General features: G+C 43.4%; 1 protein-coding gene across 2 annotated transcripts; it reads left to right on the forward strand.

Annotated features, from left to right (window-relative positions):
• The first annotated feature begins 8,800 nt into the window (after nucleotides 1–8,800).
• LOC131261374 (vesicular glutamate transporter 3) lies at nucleotides 8,801–14,228 on the forward strand. Of its 2 annotated transcripts, XM_058263393.1 has the most exons (4): nucleotides 8,874–8,940; nucleotides 9,162–9,343; nucleotides 10,092–11,404; nucleotides 11,832–14,228. In XM_058263393.1, the coding sequence occupies exons 2-4, from the start codon at nucleotides 9,310–9,312 to the stop codon at nucleotides 12,060–12,062; spliced, it is 1,578 nt and encodes a 525-aa protein (XP_058119376.1). In that variant the 5' UTR covers nucleotides 8,874–8,940; nucleotides 9,162–9,309; the 3' UTR covers nucleotides 12,063–14,228. The 2 variants fall into 2 exon arrangements, with proteins under 2 accessions (XP_058119375.1, XP_058119376.1); XM_058263392.1 differs by lacking the exon at nucleotides 9,162–9,343 and having other exon boundaries at nucleotides 8,801–8,940.
• Nucleotides 14,229–17,368: the final 3,140 nt, after the last annotated feature.

The following is a 17,368-nucleotide window of genomic DNA, read 5'->3' on the forward strand; positions in this document are numbered from 1 at the left end:
ATACACTTTGTCCACCATTCTACGGGCATTGCCCTCGAAGGAATTCCTTAAACACACTCCTTTGATTTTCGTAAGCGCATGAAGTGCTAAGTTTCCCACGCTCCAAAGCAAACTCTCTTAAATGTTTGCCGTGTTGCTGCCATTGTTATTACCTTCATAAAAAAAGTCTACCTTCCCAAAGTTGACTGGCTGGAGATTTTTATTTCTTCCGATAAGAGCCCATTAGCTAGGCGTCCGCTTTTGGTACGTTGTCATGCTTCTTTAATTCTAACGTCGCTGTTTTTGGCAAAGCAAAGGCCGCGCACTGTTACGTTGTGTGGCCGAGGCAAACAACCTCTTTTCAGAGGTTTCGTAGTACTGTAGCCAGTCAGAAGCAGAATTGACGAAGAAGGCTAATTTATGACGTTGCCGGTGTCACGATAAACAAAACCTAAATAAGATAAGTAAATGGACCACTTTTGCATAGGCTTTCGCATTTTTCTCTTGCCGTACCCAAACAAAGTCAGAAACGAAACCAAAGGAATACAGACGACGGTGAAGGTCATCGAGTAGTAAGGTCGATTAGTTGCAACGGCGGAAGTGGGATTCCCGGCGGCGCAAGTGTCCACCACTCCTTCGGTGGTTTCCATCCGGTACCGGTTAAATGTTATGCAAATGTAAAACTGGTTATGTGAGAAGAATACAAAAAAGACGCTCACGAGGAGATAGAAGAAGATACGCGGGACAGTAACAGTGGTAATAGTGACCAAAACCGGCTCTATCTTTAAATAAAATATGGGTGTTACAGTATCACCTTTAACCAATTGAAATTAAGAAAAGTCATATCTTTTTTTTTAGCAATTATGTTGCGTAAAAGCATTGATTCTGTTATAAACATACTCAACTGATTTCAGATATGGTTCTTCATTTGCTATAAATTTAGCATTAGCTAACGTTTGAATAGTCTTTCTATTTAAAAACACAATATTTGAGATACCAAACAGATGTGAGATAGTCCCGCAAAGACATTTTTGCCTGAAGGTCTGTTTCCATTCTCTATTAATTTTCGAAGGATATGTAGTGTTTGTTGTTGTTGTTATGTGGCGCTACAACCGCTGAGCGGTCTTGGCCTGACGAAGCTCCATCCGAAACCGCTCACGGTCGCTCGCCACGCTGGTCCAATTCCGTATCCCGGCTTTATTGGCGGCTTCGTCTACGCCATCCTTCCATCTCAATTTAGGCCTACCACGCCTCCTCTGTCCTTGGGGACAGCCTAAAAGGACTTTACGGGCTGGGTCGTCCGGTGCCATTCTCATGACATGACCAGCCCACCGGAGCCTGGCGAGTCTAATTCGCTGTACGACAGAAAGGTCACCGTACAGCTCGTAGAGCTCGTCGTTATAGCGGCTCCTCCATTGTCCCTCCTCACATACGGGGCCAAAAATCCTCCTGAGCATCTTCCTCTCGAACACGGCTAAGAGGGTTTCGTCAGATTTGGACAGAGTCCATGTCTCGGAGGCGTATGTGAGCACTGGTACTATGAATGTTCGGTATAGTCCCAGCTTCGACTGTCTTGACAGGTATCGTGAGTGGAAGAGATTTCTCAGACTGTAATATGACCGGTTGGCTGCCAGCACCCTAGCGCGGATTTCATCTTCAATGTTGTTGTCGGTGCTGACCTTTGACCCAAGATAGGTGAAATTTTGGACGACTTCGAAAGTGCGTTCACCTACTTGTACGTCACCCCCACGTAGGCTTTCGGCAATTGTTGGCAGGGCCGCTGATGGTGCCACCATCATCTTGGTTTTCCCCTCGTTTATCTGCAGCCCGAGGTTATTCGCCGCTTGCTCGATCCTTTGGTATGCTTCTGCTACATAGGAGAGCCTTCTACCAATAATATCAATATCATCAGCGTATGCCAGGATCTGGATTGACTTATAGAAGATGGTCCCCGAAGTTTCCACCTCCGAGTCTCGGATGGCCCTCTCTAGCGCTAGGTTGAAGAGTATGCAGGCAAGCCCATCCCCTTGGCGCATTCCCTTGGTGGTAGCAAAGGGACTTGAGAGTTTTCCATCCACCTTCACCTGACAAGTGACGTTGGTCATGGTCATTCTTACAAGTCTGATTAATTTAGCCGGGATTCCAAATGAGCTCATGGCTTGATACAGTTTTACCCTGGCTATGCTATCATATGCGGCTTTAAAGTCAATGAAGAGATGGAAAGTGTTTTGTTGGTACTCTGCCATCTTCTCCAAGACTTGCCGCATGGTGAAGATCTGATCAGTGGTTGATCTCCCTCTTCGGAATCCCCTCTGATAGTTTCCTACTATCTCTTCAGCGTATGGGTCAAGTCGTTCTTGAAGAACGAGGGAGAATATTTTGTAGGCGGTATTCAACACCGTAATACCCCTGTAGTTACTGCAGTCTAACTTATCTCCCTTTTTGTATATGGGGTAGATGATACCAAGATTCCAATCACAAGGCATCGATTCGCTATCCCATATCTCAGATATCAGTCGATGAATTTCGTTCTCTAGATTTGCGCCTCCGTTTTTGATCAGTTCGGCTGTTATTCCGTCCGTGCCAGGCGACTTGTTGTTCTTGAGGCGACGGATAGCCTTTCGTGTTTCTTCAATGCTAGGTGGCTGAAGCATGATTTCATCTGCTGGTGGAGCCTCCAGCTGCTCGTTAAACTGATCATTTAGTAATTCATCGAAGTACTGAGCCCACCGCGAGAGGACCTCTGGCTGGTTGCTGACCAGATCTCCATCCTTGCTGCGACAGCAGGTCACCTTCGGAGTAAAGGTGCTTCGGTGGCCTGCTATCGCTTGGTAAAACTGTCTTGTGGGTCCGTAACGCACTCTGGTTTCCTCGAGTTTTCGCATTTTGGCGTCCTCCCACAATTGCTTCTTTCGCTTGAAAACTCGCTTCTCTTCTCGTCTGAACCGGTGATATTCTTCTGCGCATGCCCGTGTTCTTTGTTTCTGCTGCATTGCTCGGTATGCGCAGTTTTTGCGTTCATTCACAAGTCTACACTCTTCGTCGTACCAGCCAGATCTGGTGTTGCCACGACGTTCTCCTAAAACGTTTTTGGCACAGTTCGTGATCGTTGTTTTTAGAGCATCCCATCTCCCGCTCGTATCTGTTTCTCCTTGTAGCAGTAGTAGAGACTCATCTATGGCTCCCTGGTAGGAGAGTTGGACTCGACTGTCCTTAAGAGAGTCCGTGTTGTATCGTGTCTGCGTGTTGCTTCTACCCACATTGGCTCGTGGGCAGGCGATCCTGCATCTTATCATTAAGCCAACCAGGTAATGATCAGAATCGATGTTGGCCCCCCTATAGGTTCTGACGTTTAACAGACTCGATTGATGGCGGCGGTTAATCAACACGTGGTCGATCTGGTTGGAAGTGGCTCCATCCGGGGACACCCACGTGGTTTTGTGAATGTCCCGTCGCGCAAACTTGGTACTTCCGATGACCAGATTGCTCGCTGCTGCGAACTGGACCAATCTACTACCGTTTTCATTGCTGTGCTCGTGTAGACTGTGGGTTCCGATGTACTGGCGGTACATCGACTCCCTACCGACTTTAGCATTGAAATCCCCCAGGATGATTTTGACGTCATACCTGGGGCAGCTTTCATAGAGTTTCGCGAGGCGGCCGTAAAACAGGTCCTTCTCCTCTTCATCTTTGTCTTCGGTAGGGGCATGAACGTTAATGAGGCTTATATTATGAAATTTGCCTCGCATGCGCAGGTAGCATAGCCTATCGTTTATAGCCTTGAAATCAATGACTGCGGACTTCGCACGTTGACCTACGGCGAAGCCCGTGCCGAGCATGTGGTGGCGGTCGTGGCAGCTATAGTAGATGTCGTAGCTACTGCCACGCCTATTCTGCACACCACTGCCTAGCCAGCGTATCTCTTGTAGTGCGACGAGGTCCATGTTTAGCTTGGCTAGTTCATCGTCCAATTGTTTCAAGGCTCCGGTTCTATACATTGTGCGTACGTTCCATGAGCCCATTTTAATCGTTGTCCGGGGGCGTTGCATAGGTCCGTTACCGTTGAATCCGTTCCGTATATTGTTGATTCGTCTTTCCGTAGTCCTTGTTACTGGGGCCGGGTGACTGGCCCTGCGACCCAGTGGCAGCTTTGGTTGCGCCTGGTTGCCCCCCAGGCGTTCAAGCAGTCCGGCAACCCGGACTGCTCACCCCCCTTCTGCCTTAGCCATGCATCCCCATCCTCCCAAGGGGGTGGGATTGTACCCGTTTACCCAAGCTCGGATAAGCGGGGCTACATGTACACGGTCTGTATGGCTTGGACATACCAGAATAGGAGTTGGGTTGGAGAGCCTATGTAGCCTTCAGGAGGCGTCGGATCCTACCCCATTTACAGACCAGATGTAGTGTTTAACTTATATTATTTAAAAAATTAAAAATACCTATAATTTCCTAGATCTATATATGAACTGTAAAGATTTGTAAACTAGTTTAAAAAAATTTGCGCAATGCTGGAGTCAAAAGCAGTTGGAATAAAAAAGTTACACGGGCACCTCAAACGATCACTAGAACCCATAACGTTTAATATCGTCCCATCGTTTTCCCCTTAGCGCCAGCTACTCTTTTTTTTTGCTACCTAAGATAGTTGCTGAACCGGCCGGTAGTAAAATATGACACAGTCACATTCGTGGTCAACATTTCACAACCTGAACCAACCGGCTCGTGTTGCGATGGACGCCAGCGGGCCATAAATATAACGTCAGGCGGTCGTTTTGGACAATTTTATACCTTCGACGACGAGGCTGGATCGCAGATGCACGTCACTCCCGTCGACGACACTTCACACCTTCCTATCGATCGTGTTAATAGGCGGTCGGATAAAAGGAGCATGTTTTAAAGGGAACTAATTCTACTTCATCGTCACCGGTTCCCGAAACCTAGGAGTAAACCATAAATAGTAAATCGTTTGACTCATCCGTCACCGGCCAGCTCATCGGGTGCGTGTCCATGTCCAGAAGCTTCGGTGGTAAAAGATACGATTGTTTAAATAGTGGCGTGTATCTCGTGGTGCGGGAATGACGAGCAAGTTTGGCAAATGACCGATTGCACAACTTGCACATCACGGGTAGTTTGACTCATGAAGCAATCGTAAGCCCTGACGGCCATAAATGACGGCTTTGACGGTCCGCCATTTGCAGGTTGCAGTTGAATCAAGTTGCCTTTCCAGCCACAAAGCTGCGCTATCAGTTGCAGATTGAAGCGAATCAGGACTACAATTTTTTCCTATAGCAATGGGACTTTACTTCATACTTTTTTTCCTTTCTTGTTTAGCTAACCGATTAAACACATTTTTGAAAAAATGAGTAATTTGTTTGCGTTTCGTTGAGTGGCCAAATATGGGACTTCATGTTAGCAAACAATGAATGACACAGTATAGTGTATTTTTCCAATGTTGTTTATGATCGCATAATGATTATCTGTATCTGGAATGTACAGTAATTCTATGAACAATGTTTGATTAAATTCCTCAGTTTTCATTGTTATTTTTTACCTTTGGTTATCTCGCTTAATTTAAAATGATTGCAAACAATTACGATAGTTATTTGTGTATTTCAACCAATGGTTTACTTTAATGACACAGATCATGGGAACATATTTTTTCGAAGAGCAAAGGAGATAAGTGTACCTATCACTTTTTGTTTCCGTTTGTTTGGTCGTAATTATTTTACAATTGTGCTCCCCTGTACTGGATCTCTGGTCGTACGTTTCGTGTGCAAATATTATGGGACAAACAAGCACCAAACAGAGCAGGAGGAGATGATGGTGCATGTCTATGTACAAATTGCACACCTGATGCCATTTGGTTTTCGCATTCGTTCGATGTTTGCCCACCAGCTGGTCTGGCCGCACTTGGCCGGCCGTAACCGAACCGGTTCGTTTGTGTTGTGATGTTTATGTTTGAAAATGCATTACCTTGCACTGTCGCGATTGTTCCGTCCGGTGCAAGGGCATTTCCTCAATTGCATTGATGAGTGTGTGTTTTCCGCATTTTTCTTGTAGTTTTTTTTTTTCATTTACGGTGCGTTTGTTTCAAAGCATCATGTTTGACCAAGCAATTTGTAGAACTGACCTACAAGATACGTTTTTTTGCTAAAATTATTCGAAAAAGGTGACATCAATCAACGAATTAAAAAATCCTAATGAATGAATAATTAAAGAGACCCCGTACTGGTAATCGTTGGTCGTCGAAGAGAAAATATTTGTACAAATACCCACCGCGTCGTTTACTTTTTCGAACTGTTTCATTTGCCACGCGTCAACGATGTTTGATGCTTATCTTTTTTTTTGCCTGAAAAAAAAACGTTTTAGAATTTTCTGTCCATCTCCTCCTTAAGAAATTAAAAGAGATAGAAACACATAATATAAAGGCTCAATGTTATGACTTTATTTTTGATTAGGTATACGGTATACCGTATACCACATAACTGTGTACAGTACTTACTAGGCACGAAAGGGTTGGAAACAATTTAAGATAATATATAAAATTTTGTTTTCTAATGTCCAATAAAACTAAATATGGTCAAAGAAAAAGTATATATTTTTTAAATTAAGAACATCTACAATAAACATCTCTACATCAAAGAATTGTAATAAAAAACATTAAGCAGAATAGGACGAAAGAAAAACTCAAAGTCAAAATATTTTTTTTCTTTATTATTAAAATTAAAAAAAGTATATTTTTTATTTAAAACACCCACATAATACTTGAAATTGTGATCAAATGGAAGCCATGCTAATTCGACCTATGCCTATATTTTATTGAGCTTTAATCTATACAAATGTGTAAAGTTTACTAATCATTACGATTGCTGTTTCTCACTCCTAAATGTTACTGACGGACATTAGTAATTGATGTTTTAAAATGATAAAAATTGGCAGCAGATCAACAACGCTGATTGAAAACATTTGAGTTTACTTCTCCTAAGAAACACATATGCAGGAAGTCTGCCTTTCAATAATGAAAAAATCATAAATCAAAAGAGCTCTATTTAAGAATATCTCCATGACCGTATCATCTACTTTTTTCAATGCCCCCCTTATGAAACCTACGAATGTACTCGAAGACACCAGCACCGACCGCCGTCTTTCCGGCTCGATCGTAATCGATTCGCGGCGTCTCTGAATCGTTTCATTCCCTGTCCGTTGGGCCGCGTTTAAATGGATTCAATTAAAAGGACGGGAAGCCCTCGAATGGCTGACGGATTCCAATGGGGGGATGATAATATCGCTCGGTCGGGACATTTTCCCGCTCCGATTGCGATGATACTCCGACGTACCACGAGGTCACAATCGTTTATGTCACATGGCGGCTGGATTTTCTTCCCAACCACAACGCGTTCTTTTAATTGATGCCATATGGAGTGTCCGTGCAATCGAAGATTGGGATTCGTTTCAAAATACATTGTGGTCTCTTCTCTCGAAGTTTCGGAATTTTCTTACCCAGGCAGGGTTCCAATTTTATTCGTTAGCGAAACGTCTCAGGTCGGCACACATCCCTTGGTTTGGTCAGGTTGGGGTCGAATTTTAAATCGATTTGTTCCTTAATTGACCCTCCCGTTTCGTTCTACGATGGACTCCAATGTGGATTGTTCGCCGGGTCAAGGGCCTCAGAGTATATCACCACTGATGTGACAATATTTGTGCCCCTCTAGTATACGTTCTGGCGGGCCATCGATCGATACTTGCGTTAGTTTAGGAAGATGCAACTATTTCAAGTCGTTGTGAAATGATGAAACATTACAATAGTTAAAGAAATTGAGGACGGTTTGTGATTTGTTTGTTGATTTTTTTTTCCTAGTATGTTTATGTCACAATTAAATTTAATAAATAGTTGCATTCAATTTTTTTAAGGAAATACAATTTTTCTACTTTGCGTCAAGTTGTGCAAATTTTAATAATGCAATGATCATCATTTAACTTATCTAGTTCTTAGTCTTAGATTTATGTGATATAAGACATAGCTTCCTTTATTATAATTTTCTTATTCTATTCTATCTTTGCAGGCCAGCGGTCGACACTTATGTTTTCGGAAACGCTGCCATCGCCTCTAGGACAACCTCCTTTTTTCTGTGCTTAAGAAGCCGCCATCAGATGATTCGTAGCAGAAAATCGGAGCCCAACGCATTCGTGCCAGACGCAACGGGGAAGCTCGTTCCCTTGCTTTCCTAGCTACTATTGCTAGGTCTGTTGAAATCGACCAGCGACAACGGCAGCTTGTGTTAACCCACTTCTAATTGCTCGATGTTCGACGGTTCGGGAAAGATCTCTCCGAAAGCTCAGCGCAGCATCAGTGCGCTTCCGTTTGTCAGTCGCTTGGGGAACGCCGAGTAGCACGATCCATCGTCGAATCATCGCGACGTCGCACTTCAGCTTAAGCCTTCGAAGAGCACCATGACCCACGTGCTGCCAACGGAGACGCAACGAGCGAGGATCAGTTCCGTTTAAAAAAAAACTTATTGCAGAGAACCACTTTACGTTACGTTTTGTTCAACGTCAGTGTGTGGCTTTTTCGGTTCGGTTTGCAAAACCCGTCGACAAAAGAGTTTTTGCTTTTATCCATTACGGTGCAAATCTTTCGCGTGCTTTCGTGGTTCCATAAGTCAGTGTCTGGCCATTTCAATTCTGTCCTGAATTATTGCGTTTTTCCTGTCTCCGTTTAAAATCGGTTCCTTACTTGAAATAGAAGAATAACTATCCCATTGTTTTTACGGTCCTTACCTCGTTTGGTGCAGTGCAACACGGTACGAAACTTTAATTTCTCTGGTTCCTTGCATCTGGCAACTGGCTGGCGTTAAATCCGTTGTTTTACCGGTAATCAAGCACTCTCCACGATGGATGAAAAAGAAGTATCTTTCTTACCGAAGCCCAAGATGCCGAAAGTCAGCTGCTTCCGCGCAATCTGTGGTAAGTGTGTCTGTGCTTATTGCATTCGCCGGATTGTAAAGGGTCCACCATTCCGTTCATTTTCGTCAAATTTCATTTGGGTGCATGGGACCAAATTTTACTTCGAAATTCGTTATGGGACAAACAATCAGTCGGTGCGTCGTTCTTACTATAAACTTATATTACACCCCATGGCGGTTATTCATTCATCCATTTCTCATCTCGCACCATCAAACACGCAGAGTACTAGCTTTAAGTCAAGCGTCTAGCGTCCAGCACAGAAGAAGACTGTTTCTGTTAGACAATCAAGTCGAATAGTTCCCGAGACGAAGAAGAGAAAACATTCCCCAAAGGTGCAAACAAGGAGCAACAAATAAATACGTCAAAAACATGGAAACCGATCGAATACGTCTCGGCGACAGAGGTTAGCTTATTCCCTATGATCATGGTGTTTGATAAGTTACATCCAACCCAATTCCTCCGTAGTGTTGTTGATTGTTCGTGTGATAGTGTGAAAGTTACAACAAAAAAACAACATCGACAGTGTAACGATTTAGAAACTAATACCATTTTTCTTTTTTAGATTTTTTTTTCTAACAAGAGTTGTACAATGAGATCGATTAAAAAAGGTGTGGTTTTCTTTTTAATTCTAAAACAAATCTAAAACAAACTTTATAGTTTCGCTTTTTCACCAAAAAAAAATCCCAATGTGCCGGGTGGATAAATTCAATTCTTCATACAAATTTACTTTTCAGCCAATTTGAAAAAGTTGCAAACTTTCACTCAACGCTAACTCTAAACCAGCTCCTGGCAACGTGTTTCATTCGTTGCTATGGTAATTTGAATTTACACGTGCTTGTTTGAGGTTAAGGCGTATGACGGTTAGCGTTAAGTAAGACTTGATACAGCGTTAAAATAAATTGTAAAACTACTTTTAGGAAATCACCTGCGTGCTACTAATCACCTCATACCGTTCGCTTTGGATTGATTTTTCATCTAATTTATGTAAAATATTATGTGTGTGTGCATCGGTATACGAGTAACCAATTTGTTTACTAGATGCACAAAAAATATACGGTTTGAAACAGGATTAACCCTATTTAACGAGCCGTTTAATTCTGGCGTCTAATTAGCGTTTATTCATTCGATTCCATTCTGTCTTCCTTCCCTAGATCGCATACCGGCCCGCTTGGTGCTGTACTTCCTGTCCTGGTCCGGCTTTCTCGTGTCGTTCGTGATGCGCAACGACATCAATTTTGCGCTGGTAGCAATGGTGCAGGACCCTAGCTCCAACTCCACCGGAAGCGACCACTGCGCCTCTCCGTCGATAGTTGTTTCCAGTACGCAAGATAACTTTACGACGCTGATGAACATGACGCTCGATGACGGAGAAGGGCTCGATCTGCTGGCGGTCGATGGCGAGATCAAGTTTAACTGGGACTCGACGGTGCAGGCCGTGATCAAGTCGTCGTTCTACTGGTGCTACGTGCTATCGCAGGTGGTCGGCGGGGTCGCGACCCAGTACTTCGGCACGAAGTGTGTGTTCGGTTGGTCGCAATTCCTGACAGCGGCCTGCAGCTTGCTGATACCGGCGGCCGCCGACGTACACTACGGTGCCGTGATTCTGCTGCGCTCGGTGCAGGGCTTCGCCAGTGGGCTCACTTGGCCCGCAATGTACGCCATCGTCGGGTACTGGATTCCGCCGGTCGAGCGTAGTCGCTTCATGAGCAGCTTCCAGGGCTTCAGCATCGGCATCGGGTTGACGTACCCACTGTGCGGTTTCATCATAGCGCACTTTGGCTGGCGGGAGGTGTTCTACACCACCGGTACGATCGGTATGGTGTGGTGCATTTTCTGGTACCTGCTGGCGTACAATACACCGCAGGAGCATCCGCGGATCACGGCCGAGGAGCTCGAGTACATCGAGCTGAACGTCAGCGAGGACATCAAGAATGGGCAGGGTATGCGCGTGCCGTGGCGCCGCATCTTCACCTCGATGCCCGTGTGGGCCATCGGGTTGACGACGTTCGGGCGCATCTGGGTGCACTACACGTTCATCATGTCCGGGCCGGAGTACATGCAGAAGATCTTCTGCTTCGACATCCAGCAGAACGGGCTGCTGTCCGGTGCACCCTTCCTCTGCTCGTACCTCTCGTCGGTGCTGTTCTGCTACGTGGCCGACCTGCTGATGGACCACAAGACGCTGTCGCTCACGAACGTACGCAAGCTGTTCACCGCTCTATCGCAGATCGTGCCGGGCGTACTGGTGCTTCTCGTCGGATACCTCGGCTACCAGATCGTGACGGTGCTGGTGCTGTGGTTTGTGGCCGTTACCTTCATCACCGCGTCGTACGCCGGGGCCATGGCGAACATCGTGGACATTGCACCGAACCTGGCCGGACCGGTGCTCGCATTTGCCCAGACCATCCACATGACGGCCTCCTTCTTGCAGCCGCTCGTTACCGGCTTCATGGTGACGGATTCGGTAAGAATTACGTTGGAATTATAACAACTTTTCTTTTCTTCTGGAAATAGTTGTTTGTTTTTTGAATACAAACATTGTTATTTAGTTTAATTTGATCACATATTTAAAGGATCAATGCAAAGCAGATTAGTATGTTTATCCGTTGAGCTTAATTTTCTGTGTTGTGATTTATTTTAGTAAATTTTGTTCTAAGTATTTGTCTCGAGTGAAATTAAGAAAATTTACAAATGTTGTTCGTTTACACAATTCAATCAAGTACTAGAACTCGAAACTTTTAGTCATCTGATTGCTGGGGACTATATGGACACATGGCTTCATGGCTTCACTGTTTTGAACCTTTGGCCTTATTTTAGAGTAAATAATGTCCGGAACTTGATGTTAATTTAACCCTATCTCTCTCTCTCTCTCTCGCTTTCATTTTTTGCAGCAAAACCTAACGCAATGGTTGCACGTGTTCGGTGTCTCGTCGGTGGTCGCAATAAGCACGTACGTAATCTACCAGGTGTTCGGTACGGCGGACATTCAGTCTTGGAACTACCCGGTCGCCGATCCGGAAGTGACGTCGTCGGACGATTCGGCCGTCATTGCCAACCAGCCGATGATCAAGGTGGTACCGGGTCTAAAGTTTGACGACGATGACGACGAGGAGGACAACTGAAGTGCACGGGGGAACATAACGGGTTTGAACTGGTTGTCTCGATGCTTTGGTAACTCGACAGATAGGATAGGTCAAGTTTGCCGTTTTGGTTGTGGGTTTTGAAGATTATGAATTGATTATACGAGGAAAGGACATCGGAGAATCGAGGCAATGCCAAAAGACAATCTTCGTTGGTTGTGGATCAATCTAGTAACGATCGAAGATCAACGAAGCACACGATAGAATCCGCGTGTGTATGTCCATCGAAACGACAAGATGTGTGCAGATGTGTGGACAGGTACAGCAAAGAAACGAAACTGGTTGAAAAAAGCGGTGGTAGGAAAGATAAGTAATATCGTAAGAACACAAAAATATGTATGAGATGATCCAAACATAACCTTAACCCTTTAGAAACCGCTGCCGGCAGTGCATTCTCTCACGTTAAAAAAGGATGCCGCGGAACGGTTTAGTGAAAATTCCATTAACGATTCTAAAACGACCAGTTGTACTATTTCTCGGCCGTTCAGAAGAACTACAGGTATGAGTTCTTTTGGTAGAGACGGGAGAACAATCTTTTGTCGATATCGGCTCACGTTAATTAGACACTAAGAAACCTGCCACGGCCTCCTACAATAGAATTAAAGACTCGACTAAACAAATCATCTCAAAGATCGGGTTCGGCGTCATTCGCGGAATAACGTTTGGACAAATCTGTCCAATATAGGAATAAACAGGATCAGCAACTAATGCTTATTCAGGAGCTTATGGTAAAACGTAGGGGAAGAGAAAATCGTCGAAATAAGTACGATTCTGAAAAAAATACTACACATTCGAGCGCCTACCTATGAAAGGCATAAAACAATAGATTTAACACGGTTGCTGTTGCCTCGTAGAAGCAACATCTCGGTATTGGGAACACACTATCTTTCAGTCTTGTTATTCGCTGAAGTGAAATTACACCAGCCGAGCGATATAATATAAACATATATATTATTAGCATGTAAATGTATGACATTGCCATTGACGTTGGAAAGTAGAAGGATTAGTTTTTACAGTTCGTACAAACTACTTAATTTGCGCTACGATAAAATTGGTGCCGTTTCTAACTAAGAAGGCCATGAGCTTGGGCATGGGTTTTTTCTCCGTTCTTTTTTGTTTTGGTTAGTAGGCTTGGACTTAGTTTTGAAGTGTTTTGTTTCGCTTTAATTTGTTTTAGTTTTACGTTATATATTTTTTTTTGGTTTACGATGTTCGATTATTAGCACCAGACAGCATTAATAGTCCCTAATAATTCAAGAGTGCACTTATGTATAAAAAACAACCTTTACAAACTAGTGGAGCGGCAATTGATGGCACTCGTACGCCATAGAACGCAATTGAATGTACGTTATAGTTAATATGTTACGAATTGTTACCACTTTTTGCGAGCAAACTCGCGCATCCCAGTTGAAGCAGTGACTACAGACAGAGGAACGGAAATGGATGATAGCACCCCGTTGTTGGAACACGCGAAGATGGAGCATTGGATTTGTATCTTTTTATTTGAGAAAAGCGAAAGGAAAGGCTACCTATTGAGCACGGCGAATAGTGGAATCGTAAAAGGGCAATCGATCGTTTATGAAGAATATGCTACTCGTTTCAAACCAACCTTGGATCACCGGACCGTTGTTTCCGTTCATCGGAAACGCTTGTTCCCCGACTATGCGCAAAACTATCGGAAGACTACGTGCCTAACAAAATGGGGGAAGGAATTTGCTGGAGGGAAAAAAATGCCCTGGGGTAAAACGGATGCAAACCTGCTCCAAAATAACACACATTCGATCGTACGGAAACATCTAAACAACACATTCAGAAGGAACTTTGCCACTGTAGGATGTAAGAGGCGGGTAGGTAAGTTCGTGGTAATCCGTGAAATTATTGTGATCTCAGGCGTGAGTTTCCGTTTTGTAGATACAGCTCTGGAATGTTTCAACTGCAGAAATTTAACATTTTATTTACCTCATAACCCACAATACGGTAGCGATAACGTTCGTAAAACAAATAACATTTTAAAAATGGCAAGAACTGTAGAAACAAAAGAGTGGACGGATTCGTTGGGGAAAAGTTACGATGATTGTACAACCGGTTTAAGGGTGATGTATCTTCTTGAGAATGGAAAAAATATATATATAGACTCAAAGAATCCTAAAGCACTTACTTAAAAAAGCATTTGGTGTATTTTGTTGCAGGTTAATGTGAAAGAACAATCGATGGGAACTGGGAAAGGATGAAATCAAATATCGGATAGGTGAAAAAAGTTCGAAAGTTTTGCTCGCCAACTAGTAGCAGCTCTTAAAGATTTTAATAAACAACTGTACTATAATGGCGATAATTTCTTATAATTGATGTGGGACAAAGTGAAATCCTTTAGATGCCACATACGTTCAGCAATTTATGTTCCATTAGTAACAGTTGCAGAAAGAATAAATAAATTGAGAAAATCAAAACAAATGCGACCCTGGCTGCTGAAACGGTCAGTTCGAAAATGGGACAAAAAGGGGTTGCGTAGGAAAATGGATTTTGCATTGCCCAACACCAAACTATACCTTTTTGCTAACAGGAGCGAAGGCTCGAGGGGAGCATGCGACGCCGTGCTGAAAAAGGCGGACCAAATCATTTCCCCTTCGTAGCGATTAAGGGGAGTGACAGCAGCGTCTGTTTACACTCGGTACGTGGCCTCTTTGCGCGGGCTGCGCTCCTGGTAGAAAAGTTCGTTCTCGCAGCGAGAATCCCTCGCAACACGAATGCGCCAGGTTTCGCATTTTCTAAACACAGCGGGAACGAAATCCGTTTTTTTTTCATATGGAGTTTCCTGTCGTCCAGCGCGCGCTGGCTGGCCGTCTAGCCGTCGCTATTGTCGAGATCGCGAACGACGCGAGAAAGTGACGTTTCACGTTTGTTCGCGGCGAAAAGGGGGGTTTAAATTTAAATCCTGCGATTAACCAAAATATGTTTTTCCCAGCACATCTCCATTTTAATTTTCTATGTTTAACAACTCTTCAGTAACTTTTTTTTTTTAATAGATATTTTCCATATCATCTCGTTGATTGATGAAAATCCAATTTGAAAATATATGGTGCAGATCTAACGGATTCGAAGTCTTACCAGTTAATGTCGGATCTGTTTATTCAATGTTTTTCTTTACTACAGTTATATGACGATTCATTTGTAAAATCCAATGGTGTTTAGACGTATATTTAATTTACAAAAAGCCATGGTATAATAGAGATTGCGAGTGTATGATCGTGTTTACACATAAAGCTAAATTAGAAGAGAGAAAACATGTTAAAAATCGATTTTCTTTCCCATTTTATTTACTTCATAAACACGAACACGCATCTCTTTTAAGTAAGATGCTAAATGATTTTGTATTTGTTCCTTTTTTTTTGTTTGTAGCTGCGTTACACTTTTTAATCCCATTATCGTTTTCGGTTTTCTCTAAAAGTGCATTAGAGTTCACTTTAAAAGGTTATAAGGATGTCCACTGTCCCGGCTCCTACACCCATATGCCGTCCCATCTAATCCTCCTCTCGCCCATCGCCTTCCTTGTTGATCGTTTCTTTCCTTCCCCTTTCCCCTTCCTTCCTTGGTAATGATGAGATATGTTTGTATAATTAAAAATATTGCTCTAACGATGATGAGATACGATAATATAAGAATCAATAGTCGCGCGTAACCGATGCGTAGCCCTCCCCCCGCATGGCAAAACTCATCCGCTTCCGGTTTGGTTTGTTTGTGAATTCCCTACGTTTCCGCCCTTCCGCTTTGGTGCTTCATTTTGCGGCGAGGCCCATCGACGCCATGTGTTACACTACGCGACACTAATGGTAGTAGATACAACAACAACGAGATTATATAGTCCTTCGACCACGTGATCGTCGTTCGTCTACTCTCTCTCTCTCTCTCTGTCTCTCTGTGCGTCTCCGTGGGTTTTGGCGCAACGAACTAACACAACTTTGGCACATCGATTTCTTACAAATTAGTTGACAGTAGTGCAAATTGACGCGGTAGCAGTTTTGGTTTGAACAAATCAATTTCGAAGTTGATTTATAAATTACCTAGTTTTTTTTTGTTCGTTAAATCACATACACTGCTTGAGACAATAATTGTACCAACTCAATATTCTAAATACAGCCCACCGAAATGGAGGTAACAACAAAACATTAACCATCGGCCTTTCGGAGGGTCGAATGTAATTACGGATGTAGTTTTAAAATGTTTTCACTATTAAAATTTTGAATGGATCACTTTAAAATGGATAACAGGTTAATTAACGAGCTTAATGCAGCAGCTTCGTTTCGAATCGAAGAAGGCCAACTTTTGCTGTTGATGTTGAAGATTGCTTTCCGTTCTCTCTACCCGAGGGGCCTGCTTTTCTACACCCGTCAGGATGCCAAAGATTTAACGCATGCTACCATGGTTACAAGGAGTTGGCGCGGTTTCCGTCTGTGCTTTAGAACCACAGCACGCCCGCATTACATATTATGGACTAACTTGCCTATTACCAGTTGCCAGCCAATGAGCTACACAATTGCAGTGCACACACTCATTGAAACGCAGAAACTTTCTCTTTCCTTCCAAGAGGGACAAAGCGGCAGAGAAAGAACCCAGGTCGATGGAGGGACAAAAGGGGGTGGGAAACGTTCTAGTACGTTTCCGTTCTAAACACATTTGGGCGTACGGTGAATTCGTTTAGTTCAATTCTAATCATTCCAATTACGTCATTGAGAGCATTTGCTATGTACTTCCATTCTAGTCCTGGCTTCTTGTCTAGTTTGGTTTTTTTCCTCCCGGGTGAAGAAAATTGTCATAAAATCTCTAATGTTAACTCTATCTCCCGTATAATTCCTTTTTTTGTTTTGTTTGTTTGTTTGTTGGTTTTTGTTAGTTAGTTATGTTTGCCCTTTCATTCCACCGAGCGAGCGCGGCGAACTTTCGGCTGCTCGTGTTTTCCTTCCTTCTGCCAACGAGTTTACTTCTTTCCTTTTCCTTTCGTTCTTCTACGTCGAATTGCTAGTGGTAGTTTTCTATTGTTACGCATTCTAAAGTATTTTCTTATGTTTCAAATTGTATTTCAATTGCTTACCCCTGCATTGCTTCTAATGCACTAACACATTTCGAAACGAAACATTCATTAGTTCCCATAGTTTTTTTTTTTCAATAGCGACTCACGGATTTTGTTGGTGGCTCCTTTTCCTCATCCCTCGAACTTATCAGTTGCAGTTTATCGCTGTTTACTAACTTCCTCCCGTCACGTAAAATCCATCAATCTAACAGATGAGTTTCCT

This window comes from Anopheles coustani, chromosome 3, assembly GCF_943734705.1.
Source record: "Anopheles coustani chromosome 3, idAnoCousDA_361_x.2, whole genome shotgun sequence".
In the NCBI taxonomy this organism is placed as follows: domain Eukaryota; kingdom Metazoa; phylum Arthropoda; class Insecta; order Diptera; family Culicidae; genus Anopheles; species Anopheles coustani.